The 17332-nt window shown below is 29.3% G+C and overlaps 1 protein-coding gene across 1 annotated transcript; it reads left to right on the top strand.

Annotated features, from left to right (window-relative positions):
• Nucleotides 1–301: 301 nt before the first annotated feature.
• LOC100209469 (mitochondrial import inner membrane translocase subunit Tim10) lies at nucleotides 302–9553 on the top strand. The gene is made up of 2 exons (XM_065807566.1): nucleotides 302–393; nucleotides 8814–9553. Exons 1-2 carry the CDS (start codon nucleotides 326–328, stop codon nucleotides 9004–9006), a joined length of 261 nt encoding a protein of 86 aa, XP_065663638.1. The 5' UTR covers nucleotides 302–325; the 3' UTR covers nucleotides 9007–9553.
• Nucleotides 9554–17332: the final 7779 nt, after the last annotated feature.

A 17332-nucleotide genomic window follows, 5' to 3' on the forward strand; every position in this document is an offset into this window, starting at 1 on the left:
ACCCATCAATGCTTAACATTTATTAGATATAATTTATTCTATAAATACTGTATCTAATCTACTATATTATGTTTAGCATTAATGGGTGGCAGGTCATAGTTTTTTTACCACACCATTTTTAACTAAATGTTAAATCTCTATAATGTAGAGATTGTTAACAGTTGTTTACATTTAAAATCATCAGAAGTAAATATATTTAAAAATTTTATATAAAAAATGCATGTTTTTGTTTAAAGTTATATTGAGTTTCTATTATAAAAAGACAATTATTTTTAATGATTTGTTGTTGATTTAAATGTATATTTTACTTAGATTAATTACAAAAATGAGTGCAGTTAATATGAATTCACTAGCTGAACTAGAAGTGGAAATGATGTCTGATATGTATAACAGGTTATAAAGTTTTTTTTAAATAAAAACATTTGTCTGTGTTTGTGATGAGTGATTTGATGATTATAGGATAATTGCATATAAACGAAGGACAGTCATTTTTCTTACTACATTAGATTTTGTTTTTAATTTTAACCAGTAGTATTTATCAATGAAAAAATGGAAAATGTAAGCTTCCAGCTGTTTCAAAAGTTATGGTGTTTTGAATTTCTGCGAAAATGCCTAATTTTCTGCTGAGCTCTGGCACTATGGATTTTGTAGTGGTACCTTTACAAAAAATAATTTATGTTTTGGTGGAAGAAATTTGCTGAAAATTGATATCTGGTCATTTATTTAATTAAAGATAGGGATTTTAATTTTAAAGTAATCAAGACTTTTTTAGTTAATCAAGATTTTAAAATAGTCAAGACTGTTCTGTTACCATTGGTTGCACTTTCATAAAATATTTTTGCCTAAATCATAATCTTAAATTTTAAAAAAAAAGTTAACTTACTTCACCAAATCACACAAAAAGTAAAATAAAAATTTTATGTTTTACCTTCTATCTCTATAGTATTCTATTTCATGTCCAAAAAAAAATTAGACTTTCATGATTTATTTAAAAGTTATTAACATGTTGTTCTACAACAACATTGCAAAAAATGAGTATACAAACTACACAAATTTTTAAAAGTAATTTTTGGAATAAAATCATGTTAAATAGATATCAATATAAATATTAAAAAAATAAATTTTTCCATTTTAATGTTTAAAACTCTAGTTGTGGAAATTATAAAAACAATTGCGAGAGGTAACCAAGCACAAATGGACTTTTTTTACAAAAAATAAGACTATATCCAGACTTGCAATGTTTGCACCTTTGCTGTTTTTTAGAAAAGTTCTTTTCATAGCAGGTGGATCACTTTTTGGTCTGCCTTAAGGAACTTTTTTTCTTATAATAAAGAATCTGCCTATTTAGAATTCTAATAGCTAAATGATATTTTTCCTGATATATACATTTTGTTTACAATGTCTTTTATACAAAATCCAACCAATCACTATTGATATAATAATAAATTATATTCATATACCATTTTTTTGTACCTAACTTAATTCTATACAATGCCATTAACATGATACATAAGTCAACTCCACTCATGTTTATTATATTGATGTACCATTTCTGGGCAAGACACTTTCACAATAACTTTGTCTTTGCTGGACCAGTGAGTGATTAATTGATTCTTCTAATGACGGACCAATAAATGTAGACGCTAGCTATACTACTCCATTATCCATCCCACGTATAACTGTTATAAAATCAACCTGGTAATCTAATGAACCACAACCCAATTTTTCTAGTTCTTTTTCTTTAGACTACTTTTTCAGTACCATACAAGCGGTTATTATGAATGGTTCCTACAGTCCATGTTCCAAAATCCTTTAGAGTGTTGAACATTTTTATGCTGTGGTAACAAGATTATCCATGAAGTTTTTATGCCCTATGTTTTTTAGCAAAGTGTAACAATCTTAAGCACTGCTGCTCCAACTTTACGATATTCTTTAGAAATATCGGTATTTTCTTCCTTGCCAACATAGTAAAATCGTAAAGCATTCCACTGACTCCACATCATTCCCACAATTTTATGCACCATTTGTGCTGTTTCTTTGAAAGATATTGTCTGATTGGACATCTTGATTTTGTGGGAATAATTTGTCTATAGGCTGACGTTCTTCTTGTTCAACTAACCTGCACATATCAAGAACAGATTGCACAATTTATCTAACTTTGTACAAATGATTATATTCTGTTGTCCTTTTTTTTTTGGCATGTGTGTATTAGCATTTGCATGAAAATACTTTTTTAGTACTTCGAATCGTTTTAAACCCGTATAATCTGCAATTGATGCACATCTAGTGTATTGAGACCAATACATCCTATATTTTGAACATTTTAGCACTCCCAGTAATTAGTATGCCAATAAAGTGTTCAATTTTATCACAATTAGTATTAGCAAATTTTCCTGTCATTCGTACAGAATATAAGTTTGTTGGTAAGCAAATGATTTTGAATAACGCTGCATCAAAAAATTCACTGAAGTATTGTCTTGATGTTCATTCCAAATATGGAAACCTTTGAATTCTTCACCTTTGAAACTTTCTTTATGGTTATCACTTGCACCAACAATAATCATTTTTATTGCCTTTTCTACTTTTTTTTCGGTTAGGGCATTCTTTTGTTTTATTTCTTGGTTTTCTTCAAACTTATTTATTACACAATGACTACTCTCGTTATTAAAAGCTTCCGTTTCACTGATTCATTTTTAGATTCACTTGTTGATTCATTTCCTGATTCAGTTATTTCATTTTCTGATTCAATTAAAAAATTAACTTCATTGTTTGATTTACAATGCACTGTTTAAATATGTTTTCATCATAACTTTTTGATTCACTTTCAGGAAATTCACTTAATTCTGGGTCAGGAGGATAAATAACATTAACAATTCCTTGTTCGCCATTGTCAGTTTTAAATCTTTTTATATTATAAAGGTTATTAACCCTTATACAACTCATCTAAAAATAAATAAATTTGATATTTATATTATATAAATATAGGTTTTTTGTATCTATATATGTATGTGTGTATGTATATATATGTGTAAATATATCTACACTGAGGCATATTCGTTTAGACGCATCAATTTTTTTCTCTTTATCTTAATTTTTTTCTATGTATTGTCAACTGATATGCATGCAAGTTATTATCAAAATAATTGTTGTGTTGTGGGCTAATAAAAATCACAAAAAATTTTTTTCTATGTGTCTTTATTAACATGAGAGTATGTTTGATATACAAAAGCACATTTTTTAATTGGAATATATCTAAAGACGCAATCAGGTTAATAACGGTAATTATTGATTTTTAATCACTTTTACACAAATAAATTGAAAATTTTTAGTGTAATTTGATCTTTTGCTCTGCCAGTATCATTTTTATTGCATTTTACGAAATGCCTAAAGGAAAGTATTTGACAGATTCTGAAAAAATACAAATTAATTTATATCGTGGCTCAGAAATCCCACCAGCACTTTCTATACGAGAAATAGCAAGAAAAATTGGAAGATCTGACCATGTTGTATGAAACTGCATTGCAAAAGGTGACAATTACGGTGTAAAAAAAGCAACAAACGGCAACAAAGTATTAACAAATCGGCAAATTAATCGAATTCGCTTCGAAGCAACCAAAAATAAATTGAAGGCAACACTAGTAAAGGATAAATTATTATTGCCTGTCACCAATAAACATGTTGCACATATTCTATGTACAACACCAAATGTAAAGATGAAGAAACTACATAAAAAACCAATGTTAAAAAAACACCATAAAATTGCTAGATTACAGTTTGCTAAAAATCATATGCATTGGACTCATGAGTGGCAAAACGTAATATTTTCAGATGAAAAAAAGTTCAATTTAGATGGTCTGGACTCTTACAGTTGTTATTGGTATGATCTAAGAGGAATAAATGACCCACAAACAAAACGAAATTATGGAGGAGGAAGTTTAATGGTTTGGGGTGGATTTTCTTATTCAGGAAAATTGACTCTGTGTTGTGGTTTATCTAAAATGAACTCGATAAAGTATACAGAAATGTTGGATGATGTTCTCATAACTTTTATGTATGAAAACATGGGCGATAATGCCATATTTCAGCAAGATAATGCTGCAATTCACACATCTAGGCATTCTATGTAATGGTTTAAAGACCACAACATCCCGGTTCTCGAATGGCCAGCTTGTAGCCCGGACTTAAATCCAATCGAGAACGTGTGGGGAATGCTATCAAGAAAAGTTTATGACGCTAAAGGAGCCGGACACCAATTTAAAACTGTTATTGAGTTAAAGTGTAAAATCCTTTAAGCATGGTCCGAGTTGGATCAAACTACACTTCAACGACTAGTGGAGTCAATGAAAGGCAGAATTTTTGAGGTGATCCAGTGTAATGGAGGACATACGCATTACTAATTTCCATCTTTTAATGTCAAAAATATGACTGCGTCTATAGATATATTCCAATTAAAAAATGTGCTTTTGTATATCAAACATACTCTCATGTTAATAAAGACACATAGAAAAAATTTTTTTGTGATTTTTATTAGCCCACAACACAACAATTATTTTGATAATAACTTGCATGCATATCAGTTGACAATACATAGAAAAAATTTAAGATATAGTCAGAGAAAAAAGTTGATGCGTCTAAACGAATATGCCTCAGTGTATATCCAATCCTCGGAATTAAGAAAAATGAAGTCTGCAATAATTTGCCAACCTCAATCTTTTTGAGGTCGGCATCAGGTCGGCAAAAATTATTTGATACAAAGGTCTAACCATAAAGCATAGAAACGAGGTCGGCAATTTTTTGCCGATGTCAAATACTTTCAGGTTGGCATTGCCGAATGTCAACCCTAATTGCGAGGGTTGTATATCTATATATCTATCTATCTATAAATTTATATACATATATATATATATATATATATATATATATATCAACCCTCGGAATTAGGGTCGGCATTCGGCAATGCCGACCTAAAAGTGTTTGAGGTCGGCAAGATATTGCCACCCTCGTTTCTATGTTTTATGGTAAAAACTTTGTATTAATTTTTTTTTGCCGACCTGTTGCTGACCTCTAAAAGATTGAGGTCGGAAAATTATTGCCGACCTCATTTTTCCTATTTCCAAGGGTTGATATATATATATATATATATATATATATATATATATATATATATATATATATATATATATATATATATATATATATATATATATATATATATATATATATATATATATATATATATATTGTGGTATTTAGCATTTTAAGCAATAGAAATTTCAACTTTAACTTTTTTTCAAATTTATACTCATGTAAATTTTAATTTAAAAGAAGTTATTTTTGTTTATAAAATTATAATAACTAATTTATATTATTTTATTTTAAAAACACTTTCTAGACAAAAATATATATATGAAAATACAGATATAGAATTAGATATAGAAACAAATGGCCTCACTACTACACTTTTAACTCGAGTTATAAATTGCATACAAAACTAAGTCTTATCCAACAGGAAAATGGTTTAAATTTAAGGACTTATCTGTGATTAATAATTCTAAAAAATCTGTAAGTTAAATGTTGTCTTAAGTTACTAAATTTAGAACAAATATTAACTGTTTACTGCAACACTGCTAAGTAAAGGGTTAAAATGAAAGTGAAGATGTTAAAACATTTTAGTATAAAGTATGGTTTTATGTTTTTTAAAGCATAACGAAGTTATGCAAATTTTGAAATTTATACAAAAAAATCCCTCTATTCTCTATTAAAGATTTTGTGGCTGTGTTTTTTCATGAATAGTTTAAGTTCTAGTGGAAAAAAATGAAAAAAAATCTCACCATTTTTTAAGGTGCTGAATCTAAATAAAAAGAAAATTAACCCATTTAATTTGTTTGAATTTTTATTATCATCTTTTGATTTTAAAAGTTTTTTGTTTTGTTTTGGTTGTTTTTATGACAACCCAAACAAAACTGTCACTCATTTATGTAGTTGCTCAATCTTCATTTGTTAGAAATTGTTTTAAAAGAAAAAAGAAATTGTTAGGCGATCTTAATATAAACAATAGGTTAGGTCTCTCAAAGCAGCATCTAAATAAGGTATGGTTTTTGGAATAGGAACAAACTTTGTACATAGTAAATTATATTTCTTTTTTTTCTGTTATTTTGAAGTGCATATATTGATTTTTTGGATATCTCAAATAAGATCATTTTGTAAAAATGTTATGGCTTAGAACTCTTTGGTAAAAATGTTTATTGATTTTTTGGTTTTACACTGTTTTTTTACATTTTTTTTGTCACTTGTAAATGTCACTTACAAAGAAATTAACAATTGTTAATTTCTTTGTAAGTGACATTTTCATAAATTTTAAATATAATTTCTTCAATATTTAACAAAGAATTTTGATATAAATTTTAAAAGTTTTTGATCAATCAATCAAATTTATTAACAGGGTCAAGACCCAATGTAATGAAGAAATAAGCACAATATAAATAAAAAACTTTTTTTAATGGATTTAACTATTTATTTGTAAATGATTTTATAAAATATTTCAAGGAAGTGTAGATATTCTTGTTATCAAGTATAATATTGATGGATATAAGGCAAACAGGGTTTAAAAAAAACCATTTTATTTTTGGGAAAAAAAAATCAAAAACCATAGGTTTTTTTAAAAAAAAACAACAAAAAAACCATGGTTTTTTTGGTTTAAACTCTGTACCATGTTTAGTCAACTTTTTCAATTAAAAAAAAAGCATTAGTCATTTTACTTAATATTAAATTAATAAGTAAATTATATTTTATATCAACATAACAGGTGTAATTCATCAACAATACATCATTATTTAGTATACAGTATATAAAACAAGTTTCTACTCCAATCTTGTTTCTTAACTTGGAATGAAGAAGCGGAAAAGTTAAAAAAATTCTTTCAAATCCAGCACAAAAAGCTGGTGCATTTTGCACAAACCAACCTTACACACAACCTTTAATATCCATGATAATGCAACATTATTTAAGTCCAAAGACTTTCCTTTTCATAAAGATTAGATCTAAAGTATCTAGGATCTAGCATGTCTGCAAGGAAATAAGCATCACTGGCAGTCTGAAGATATATTGTTTCCAATTTTATTTATTTTCAGTTGATAAATGATAACATGTTTATCAGCTCTTTAAAAATTTCAACAATGCCATATATTTTTGTTTGATCTTTTTGCAACTTATCTAGTTTTAATATTTTAAACAAATATTCAGCATTTCGCTTAATCTATGTGTCACTTGCTTTTCTTTTGATCATTGGATTCAAGTCTCTATTTTTTCAAACATTGTCAAAATGAGGCTCCAGTTATTGACATATTTTTCAAGTAAATCACATACAGAATTCCAGCATGTTTCAGTAGTAATTTTGTTCCTCCACCTTCTCTATAATTTGCTTCAGCTTGATAATTATTTCGTATATATTTTATTATCAGTGGGACAAAATTACTATTCATTTTTTCCTCAAGATTAGGTTTTAATTTTTTTAGTTCTAAAACAAGGTCTGTTGCATTTTATTGACTTTTTTCCATAACTAATGTTATGTTAAAATTATTTAGCTGATTATGCAGAAGCCAGAAATATAACTCACCTGTTTCACTTTCAAAAAGTTGCTTGCAAAGCACATGGACAATTTTCTTGAGGAACAAAGTATGACTTCAGGGCCTCTAAGATATACAAAATTCTTTCAAAAATGGTTAACAGAGAAAGAAATCTAGTACTTCCATGCTGGATGATTTTTCTATATCTACAAAATCACAAAATTCCTTTAACTCAGTTACTTGAACTGTGTAGACATGAAAATACTTATATATTTTCACAACAAGCTTTAAGTTCAATTGGAAGACTATCCACAGCAAATTGAAGTGTATTGTGCACAATATGTACACCACAACCAATGTCAACAATATTAACACCAAGTTCTTGTTTAAGCCTGTTGTAAACATTACTTTTACCTTTTCTATGTACTCCATCAAAATTTGTGTTGCAGTTGTCAGAACAAAAAGCAGCTATTTTTATTAACTTCAAGACGCTGCAATGTTGAAATTAACTTATCAGTCAATATTTCAGATTTTTCACCATTAACAGATTCAAAATCCAGAAGTTTTACTTTGACACCTTCCAGTGGTAAAAAGGACCTAACAGCAACTGATGATAATTTTTACTTTCTTCTATTTGATGTGTCATTAGAAACACTTACAAAATATGTCTTCTGTGAGTCATCGTGTAACTCTTTTACAGATAAAGTTGCCAGAACAGTTAAAATTATTGCTTGGCATTTGGTTCTTGCAACAGTTTTCTGACAGAGTTTTTAGCAAAGAGTTGACAAAAATATTGCTGGTGCTGTGATTAAAAAGATTCCGTAACTATAGTTACTTGTTTAAAAAGTTGTCTTATCTTCTTTGTTTAATAACCATTCTTTGGTAACACAAGAACTAATTAAGAAATGATCAATTAATTGTTTATGGCAGCAGTATCGGAAAATGTTTACCTTGGTAAGCCACTCTTTATAAAATTTGTTGCAATACGACTTTAGAAAGTTATACAATAATTTTTGGAATAAAACCCCTGGATCTCGTATAGTATTTGGTTTTAAATAGTAAAATCTTTTATGAAATTTTTTTTTTAATTTTCTATAGTAATAATTTTTCCTGTTATGTTTACTAAATAAATGGTTATAAATTATAGTTTTTTTGCATACAATTGGTTACAAAATTGCAACATTAAGTTTTTTTTTAATTATTTTTATGCAAAATGTTATATGACTATAATTTCAATTATTATTTTAGATTAACTGCCGCATGTCATAAAAAATGTATTGCTACTAAATACAAAGAGCCAGAATTAACAAAAGGTGAATCTATTTGTTTAGATAGATGTGTTGCTAAATATCTTGATATTCATGAACGAATCGGCAAAAAATTAACTGCAATGTCATTACAAGATGAACAGTTAATGCAGAAAATGCAGCAACAACAATAGAAAAATGTTTAAACCGCTGGGTTTAACAAATTTGATGCAGGTTATGGATAACTTTTTTCATTGCGTGTTGTCTTTTAAAGCGTTATTTAACCCAAGTAAAAATCCTACTTTTTACCACGTCATAAACTTTTTTGACGTTATCAAAAAGATTTTTTTTTTAAATCTATGCACAAATATAATTATGGACGCTAAGTTTGAATCTGAAGAAATTTTTTTATCTTCACAATTTTATAGATTTATTTTGCGACATTAATGCCAGAAGGAAAAAAATTCTTTAATCTTAATTTATGAAGATCAATTAAAAAATCGGAAAAATCTTTTTTTCTTAAGTGATAAAACGATTTCTCGATTTATTAAAATTTTTTTTTTCAGTTTTTAAAAACTACGGTATTATAATTATTTAGGCTTTGTAGTTTTTGGCTGTTTACTTCTAATAGAACTTTTTGTTTATTTCTAATAGTAGTTTTAAAAGAAACTATTAAAAATACCATAGTCTAATAATTGCATTCTCTTGTTCAAACATTAATTTTAAATAAACGCAATTTTTCACGTGTTGCATTTTCTATTAATACGTTGCGTTCTAACCAATATATGAGTTGGAAAACAAACAAAAAAACCGAAAACATTTATCAGAGTCGAGTCGATGAATCTGATGTATCGAGTCGAGTCGATGAATCTGATAGAAATAATGAAAAGTTAATCATTAACTAAATACTTAATTATGTTGGAACAAATAAATAAAATAAAAAGATTAAAATTAATAAATTTAAGAAAATAAAAACTCCCTTTCCTATTCTTGTATTTTTTTTAAATAACAAACCCAATAGAGGAGGCTGAATAAGTGCGAATTTCATAACTGCGAATCTGCATAAGTGCGAAGCAGTTGCAAAGACTGGCATAAGTGCGAACTGGCACAAGCGCGAACTGGCATAAGTGCGCCGAAAGAATTTGCAAACATTGGCATAAGTGCGAACTGGCATATGTGCGAATCAATTGCAAAAACTGGCATAAGCGCGAACTGGCATAGGTGCGCCGAAAGAATTTGCAAACATTGGCATAAGTGCGAACTGGCATATGTGCGAATCAATTGCAAAAACTGGCATAAGTGCGAACTGGCACAAGCGCGAACTGGCATAGGTGCGCCGAAAGAATTTGCAAACATTGGCATAAGTGCGAACTGGCATAAGTGCGAACTTGCCATATCGCCACTTATGCCAATTTGCACTTGTGCCAATGTTTGCAAATTCTTTCGGCGCATTTATGCTAGTTCGCACTTATGCCAGTTTTTGCAATTGTTTCGCACATATGCCAGTTCGCACTTATGCCAATGTTTGCAAATTCTTTCGGCGCACTTATGCCAGTTCTCGCTTGTGCCAGTTCGCACTTATGCCAGTTTTTGCAATTGTTTCGCACTTAAGCCAGTTCGCACTTATTCCAGTTCGCACTTATGCCAATGTTTGCAAATTCTTTTGGCGCACTTATGCCAGTTCGCGCTTGTGCTAGTTCGCACTTATGCCAGTTTTTGCAAGTGATTCGCGCTTATGCCAGTTCGCGCTTGTGCCAGTTCGCAATTATGCAGATTCGCAGTTATGAAATTCGCACTTATTCAGTCGCCCCACCCAATATAGTTTTGTAGCGAAAAAAAAAGTCGTTGCATAAACAGCAATAAAAATATTTTATTACCCGGATTCGGCACAGGCATGAATTTTATTTAAGAAAAAAAGAATAGCTTTTAGGAAACAAAATAAGCACTCTTTCGATTGTTTAAATTAAAATCCTATAAGATATTTAATACTTTTGTTAGCTACAGGGATGATAAAAAGTGGTTAGTAAGCGGTTCTAGGGAGAAAATAAACATTTTTAATGGATAAATTGCCTGCCCAAACCAAAAATCTTCAGTCAATATAGCGGCGCTCCTTTCATGTTCTGCCTTTTTGTTAGTGAATGTTGCGGCACTCCTTGCATCTATTTGTGACCTCCTTGCACCTATTTGTCACACTCCTTGCACCTACTTGTCAGCCAATTTATGAAAAATAAAGGTTTTACTTGTAACAAAGTTGGTTGTAACATAATATGCTTGTAACATCAAGTTTGTATAAAATATTTATATTATAAACAGCTGTCTTATTGATATATCGTAATTTTTATGCACTTAAAAAAAAAAAAAATTAATAGGGGGTGGGGGAAAGGATTATTTCCTGCCACTTAGTAAATGTTTAATTTTCTTTAAAAAATCAACTAATGATCAGGAAATTGGTATTGAAAAGTAGTAACTTATGATTTTTACTGGTTATTTAGCAAAAAATAGCTTCCTTGACATATTCATGAATTGTGGAAAGATACAGTTATATGCAAAAAAAGCGTTTAAAGCTACTGATAACAACATACTGTAGAACCCCAAATAGCAATGATAAAATGATAACTATCTAAGCAGCCTGCGTTGTTGTCCGCTATTTGTCGCAATCGCACTTACTTTGTGGATAAGTGAATTGCATTTTTGTGTTATTTGATCGAATTTAAAGTTGGTCAACACATATTGTTTGAGTTGGCGCATGAGAATTGAGTAAGCTGTTCGACCTCATTTAATATATATTTTACATATCCAACTTTATTTTAGTGTTAATTTGTGCTGGCCTTTTACATTGTGACTTTAAGTTAAAGTTAAAAGATATTAATCATGTGCGAGCAACATAACCCAACCTAGTTGGAAATGCGATTACTCAATGAGCAGCAGCTCATTTGCAAATGCGACGCTAACCATAACACCTAATTGGGTTAACTTATTGGCTTAGCGTAAACAAGTTAGTAAGTTAAGTATAACTTAATACTAACTGTGGCTTTAACTTTATTCGTGTTAAGTTAACTTAACACGAATTACATGCACAATGCCAAGATTACACACAAGTGTAATTTATTCATTTAGTTATTAATTATAGATTTTAGTAAATCAAAATCGAAAGTTTTAATATCCTTTTCTTTTCAATAATTAAGGGAGCTTAATGATGATTTGTTTTCTATTTGCTTCCGTAATTACTTGTGTTTTTAAAATGTTCGTCTTTGGAAAATAACATTCTATAAATCTTTTTAATTTTAATAGTTTCATCTTAATCATGCTAGTACCTTAAAGTTAAATGCAAAACATTGTATTAATTACAGTGGCGTAGCTAGGGTTTCTGGGCAATGCTGAAAATTGGCGCCCCCTCAAACAAACATGTGAACTAAAAAAAACACTTAATGATAAAAAATGCAAATGCTAATCATAATGCAAACTCAATTTAACTCATGGTTCATCTGAATTAGTCATTGAAAGTGACAGATGGTCAATCAGATCCAATAATCAATAACTATTTATAAATTATAATTTGACCTTTCTAGCTTTAGCTGTAGCAAATTTATCTATTATGTCGTCAAAGTCTGTTGATTCTAGAGTTTCTCTTTCGACACTAAGGATTGCCAAATCAACAAGACGTTGTTGCCCCAAGATATGCTCGTAGATATGAAAGAATAAGCTTCAACTTGCTGAAGGAACGTTCGCAACTGACTATTGAAACTGCAATTGTGAGCAAGATTTGTAATGCAATGCGTAAGTTTGGAAAAACGTCATCTGCGTATGACAAAATAAATGAAAGTAAATCCAGCGGAGTTGTTGGTATTGGGCCCCCACGAAATTTAAGCAGCATCTGACAATCTGCGATTTCAGTAAATGATTCTGCTCCACTGATATCTGTATTGTAAAAGTTTCCCAGATCCAAATAATGTTGCTGCAAACTTTCTTGATATTGGCTCCTTCATCAGCAGTATTAAATTTTTCTCTATGACCACGTAAAGCCATGTTCTGAGAAACAAGAACTTTAATACAAGAAAAAATTCTTTTTAAGATATTTCGCCAGTGTTGCTTTTCAGATTTAGTTTGGGTTTCGAGTTCTGAATCTATTTCTTTTCCATAAACTATCTTCATTCAGCTTCTTTCCATATAGTAAATGATTTGCGGTGACAGGGACTCGTGATCTTTTAATCGTTCTGTGTGTCTCCAGTTAGTGAATCCACCAGCTGATTCAAAAGAAGATTGTGAATTTGAGCTGGAAGTTGGAAATAGTAAACAACGGAAACAATAAACTGCTTTGTTAACTTGTGAATATAACAACCACGAACGACCCACTTCATCACCATTAGCAAGTCGTTGTTTGAACCACGTTGAGTTCATTGAACGTCCTCCTGAGTTAGGAACAAAAGGTCCATTCTTGTTTTGAAATAAATCAGATCCGCGAGCTGTGATCTCAGTTCTAAGACTTTGCTACATGATAGGTTGCTGTGTTGTTTGGTCAAATTTTAAAAAGCCAACATCAAGAAATGACAATACAGCAGGAATAGGAAGATTCTGATTCAGTATGTTTCAGTATGCTGTCATCTTCATATTCTGATTCACATTCTGCATCATCTGTTTTCGCTTTCTTTGAATATAGAAACTTGCTCATTAATTCTTTGGACTTTAATGTCTTTCTCATCATTTTTCTGTTTTTTTTCGACGCTGAGCCCCACTTAGAGTGTGTTTTGGCATTTCTGAATTCGAAAAATAATATTGTAATATAGGATTAGTTTCTCTACTTAAATATTATAAATTATAATTTGTAGATTTTAAAATCGTTGTAAATTAAAGGCTAAATTCTCGGAGTCGAACTCGTTTACATTTATCATACATTCTTGTGGTCTTAACTGCTTAAAACATTATATATATATATATATTATTATATATATATATATATATATTATTATTATATTATATTTATATATTATATTTATGATGTTATATTGATATATTATATTTATATTGATATTATATTTATATATTATATTATTATATATTATATATATATATTATTATATATATTATATATATATACTATTATATATATATATATATATATATATATATATATATATATATATATATATATATATATATATATATATTGATAAATGTTGTATATTGCTGGAAATACAACTCTTGTCTGTTTAAGAGTGATCAATATCTTTTTGAAAAAAATAGATCAAATAATAATATTAAAATATTTTAAATGAGAAAAAACAACTTTATAATGGAACTTGAAGTTTCATGCCATTCGGCAATCATCAGCCATACTATTCAAATATAAAATAAAAACCGTTATAAAAAATACAAATTTAGCGTTGCAACGGCATCTGACGTCAAGTGTACGTGATCCGATATTTGCTAATCGCCGGTATCAAAGTTAGAAAGTAAAAATTTTTTCCTATGTCTACAAGCAGAAACCAATTCACTTTTTTTATTAAGTAGTAAACCACTATCAAAATTCATAATAAAATATTTTTCACTGATGCAAAGGTTACACCTTTTTGTAGATCGATTATAAGATAGGCATCTTTTAATTATGCTCCACTTAATTATAGGCATGTTACCTGCGTCTTTGTGTTTCCGGATCTCTTTGGAAAGTTCTGTATCATTTCTATATCTGGTTGCATTAAATGATTTAAGGTGGTTTGCAAATCTGAGCTTGAAAGCGTTTTCACTGATACCGATGTAATATTTTTCCGTAAGACTGGGATTAGGTGATGATAAAGTGGCTTTATATACAACGTTTTTTGATAGACATTCGTTATTTAACGGGCATGCGGTTTTCTTAATGCAGTTGCAATTTATATCATTAGTGGTGAGTTTGTTGCGCAAAATTTGTTGGTTGTGTGAATTAATAATAGATCGAATATTTGGCATGCAGCTGTAATTAACTTTTATTGTGTTTCTGTTGAAAATTTGCAAATTGCGATTGCTTGAAAAAAACTGAGATATTGATTAAAAGGATGCGATGGAAGGCGTTTTTCTTCATAAATCACCAGTCTAACGGTATGAATGATATTAATAGTAATAGTAATAATTATACCAAATTTAATTCTTATGGTATTAACACACCGGATTGTCCACAACTAATTAAAGATATGCGTGCGTTTGAATGCGATTTATTCAAATTAATTAGGAACATACAGTTTAGGAAGGTTCAATGCGCCTTCCAAAATAAATAAAAAAAAGACATTTCTTCTGTGCGAAAATCAATGTATACTTACACTTACGCAGATAAAACATCAAATTTGTATAAATTATCAAAAGACGAATACAATAAGTTGTTAATGAACGTTACTACATCTAACTATAGAAAAACCAACCCTATTATAAAAGATCACATTAATAATGAAGGAAAAACTATTCTAAAGAATCATGACGTTTTTAAGAAAATCAATATAAACAGTTCTTCAAATTTCTTCATTACATAAAAAGATCATAAACCTAATTTTTTAAATATTCCTACCGTTCGTCTAATTAACCTAGCTAAGAATGAAGTTGGTAGAATAAGTAAGCATATTTTATCAGATATTATCACCAACCTATGAAATATTTTGCAATTAAATCAGTGGAATAGTACACAAAATGTAATAAATTGGTTCAAAAACATCAATGACAAACATTTTTATAAATTCCTTATTTTCGACATCGTTGACTTTTACCCTTCTATAAATGAAAAGCTACTTATCGACTCCATAAACTTTGCAGAACAATACGTTTCCATTGATGCTGATCATAAATCTTTTATTCTCCACGCGCGTAAGTCTTTATTATTTACCAATGATCAAGTTTGGATTAAGAAATCAAGTGGTTTGTTTGATGTTACCATGGGTGCATTTGATGGAGCGAAAGTGTGTGAGTTAGTTGGTATTTTTCTTCTCTTCCGGATTTTGCAATTTTATAAAAAATCTGATTTTGGATTATATAGAGACGATGGCCTAGCCGTGTTTAAAAACGCAAGCGGTCCAAAAATGGAAAAAATTAAGAAGCATTTTACTCAAATATTTAAACAATACAACCTCTGTATTTCCATTCAATCTAATATGAAAGTTGTTAACTACCTTGATGTTACATTTGATCTTAATAACTGCACTTTTCAACCTTACCATAAACCTGATAGTACGCTAAATTATATCCATGCTAGTTCCAACCATCCACCAAGCATTTTAAAACAATTACCAATCTCAATTGAACATAGATTTTCATCCAATTCTTCAAACGAAAAATTTTTCCAAAAGTCTGCTCCTATTTATAAAGACGCATTACAAAAGTCTGGATTTCCCACCAATCTCCAATATCATTCAAATCTAAATCCTTCTAATACTAAAATCCTTCTAATAATAAACGAAAAAGAAATATAATATGGTTTAATCCCCCTTTCAATAAAAATGTGGTAACAAAAATTGGACACCTTTTCTTAAACTTAATTGACTTACATTTTCCATTACATCATAAGCTCCACAAAATTTTCAACAGAAACACAATAAAAGTTAATTACAGCTGCATGCCAAATATTCGATCTATTATTAATTCACACAACCAACAAATTTTGCGCAACAAACTCACCACTAATGATATAAATTGCAACTGCATTAAGAAAACTGCATGCCCGTTAAATAACGAATGTCTATCAAAAAACGTTGTATATAAAGCCACTTTATCATCACCTAATCCCAGTCTTACGGAAAAATATTACATCGGTATCAGTGAAAACGCTTTCAAGCTCAGATTTGCAAACCACCTTAAATCATTTAATGCAACCAGATATAGAAATGATACAGAACTTTCCAAAGAGATCTGGAAACACAAAGACGCAGGTAACATGCCTATAATTAAGTGGAGCATAATTAAAAGATGCCTATCTTATAATCGATCTACAAAAAGGTGTAACCTTTGCATCAGTGAAAAATATTTTATTATGAATTTTGATAGTGGTTTACTACTTAATAAAAAAAGTGAATTGGTTTCTGCTTGTAGACATAGGAAAAAATTTTTACTTTCTAACTTTGATACCGGCGATTAGCAAATATCGGATCACGTACACTTGACGTCAGATGCCGTTGCAACGCTAAATTTGTATTTTTTATAACGGTTTTTATTTTATATTTGAATAGTATGGCTGATGATTGCCGAATGGCATGAAACTTCAAGTTCCATTATAAAGTTGTATTTTCTCATTTAAAATATTCTAATATATATTTATATTTATATATATTTTTTATATACATATATATATATATATATATATATATATATATATATATATATATATATATATATATATATATATATATATATATTCTATGCATAGAAGACGCGTTCGACTTCGAGAATTCCGCCTTTAATCTTTTAGTCACGTTTATATATTTGGACGCGAACGATATTGCTGTACAACGATTTAAGTGTTGAAATTTTGTCATTTTAGAATATGCAAACTCTCAAAAATGTATAACT

This window comes from Hydra vulgaris, chromosome 10 (assembly GCF_038396675.1).
Source record: "Hydra vulgaris chromosome 10, alternate assembly HydraT2T_AEP".
NCBI classification, from domain to species: domain Eukaryota; kingdom Metazoa; phylum Cnidaria; class Hydrozoa; order Anthoathecata; family Hydridae; genus Hydra; species Hydra vulgaris.

What these genes read in the sequence shown, in the direction of transcription:
- LOC100209469 (XM_065807566.1), top strand. Translation starts at nt 326, where the DNA reads ATGAGTGCAGTTAATATGAATTCACTAGCTGAACTAGAAGTGGAAATG. An exon ending in ATGTCTGATATGTATAACAG is followed by an intron (nt 394 to 8,813) that starts GTTATAAAGTTT and finishes TTATTATTTTAG; the next exon opens with ATTAACTGCCGCATGTCATA.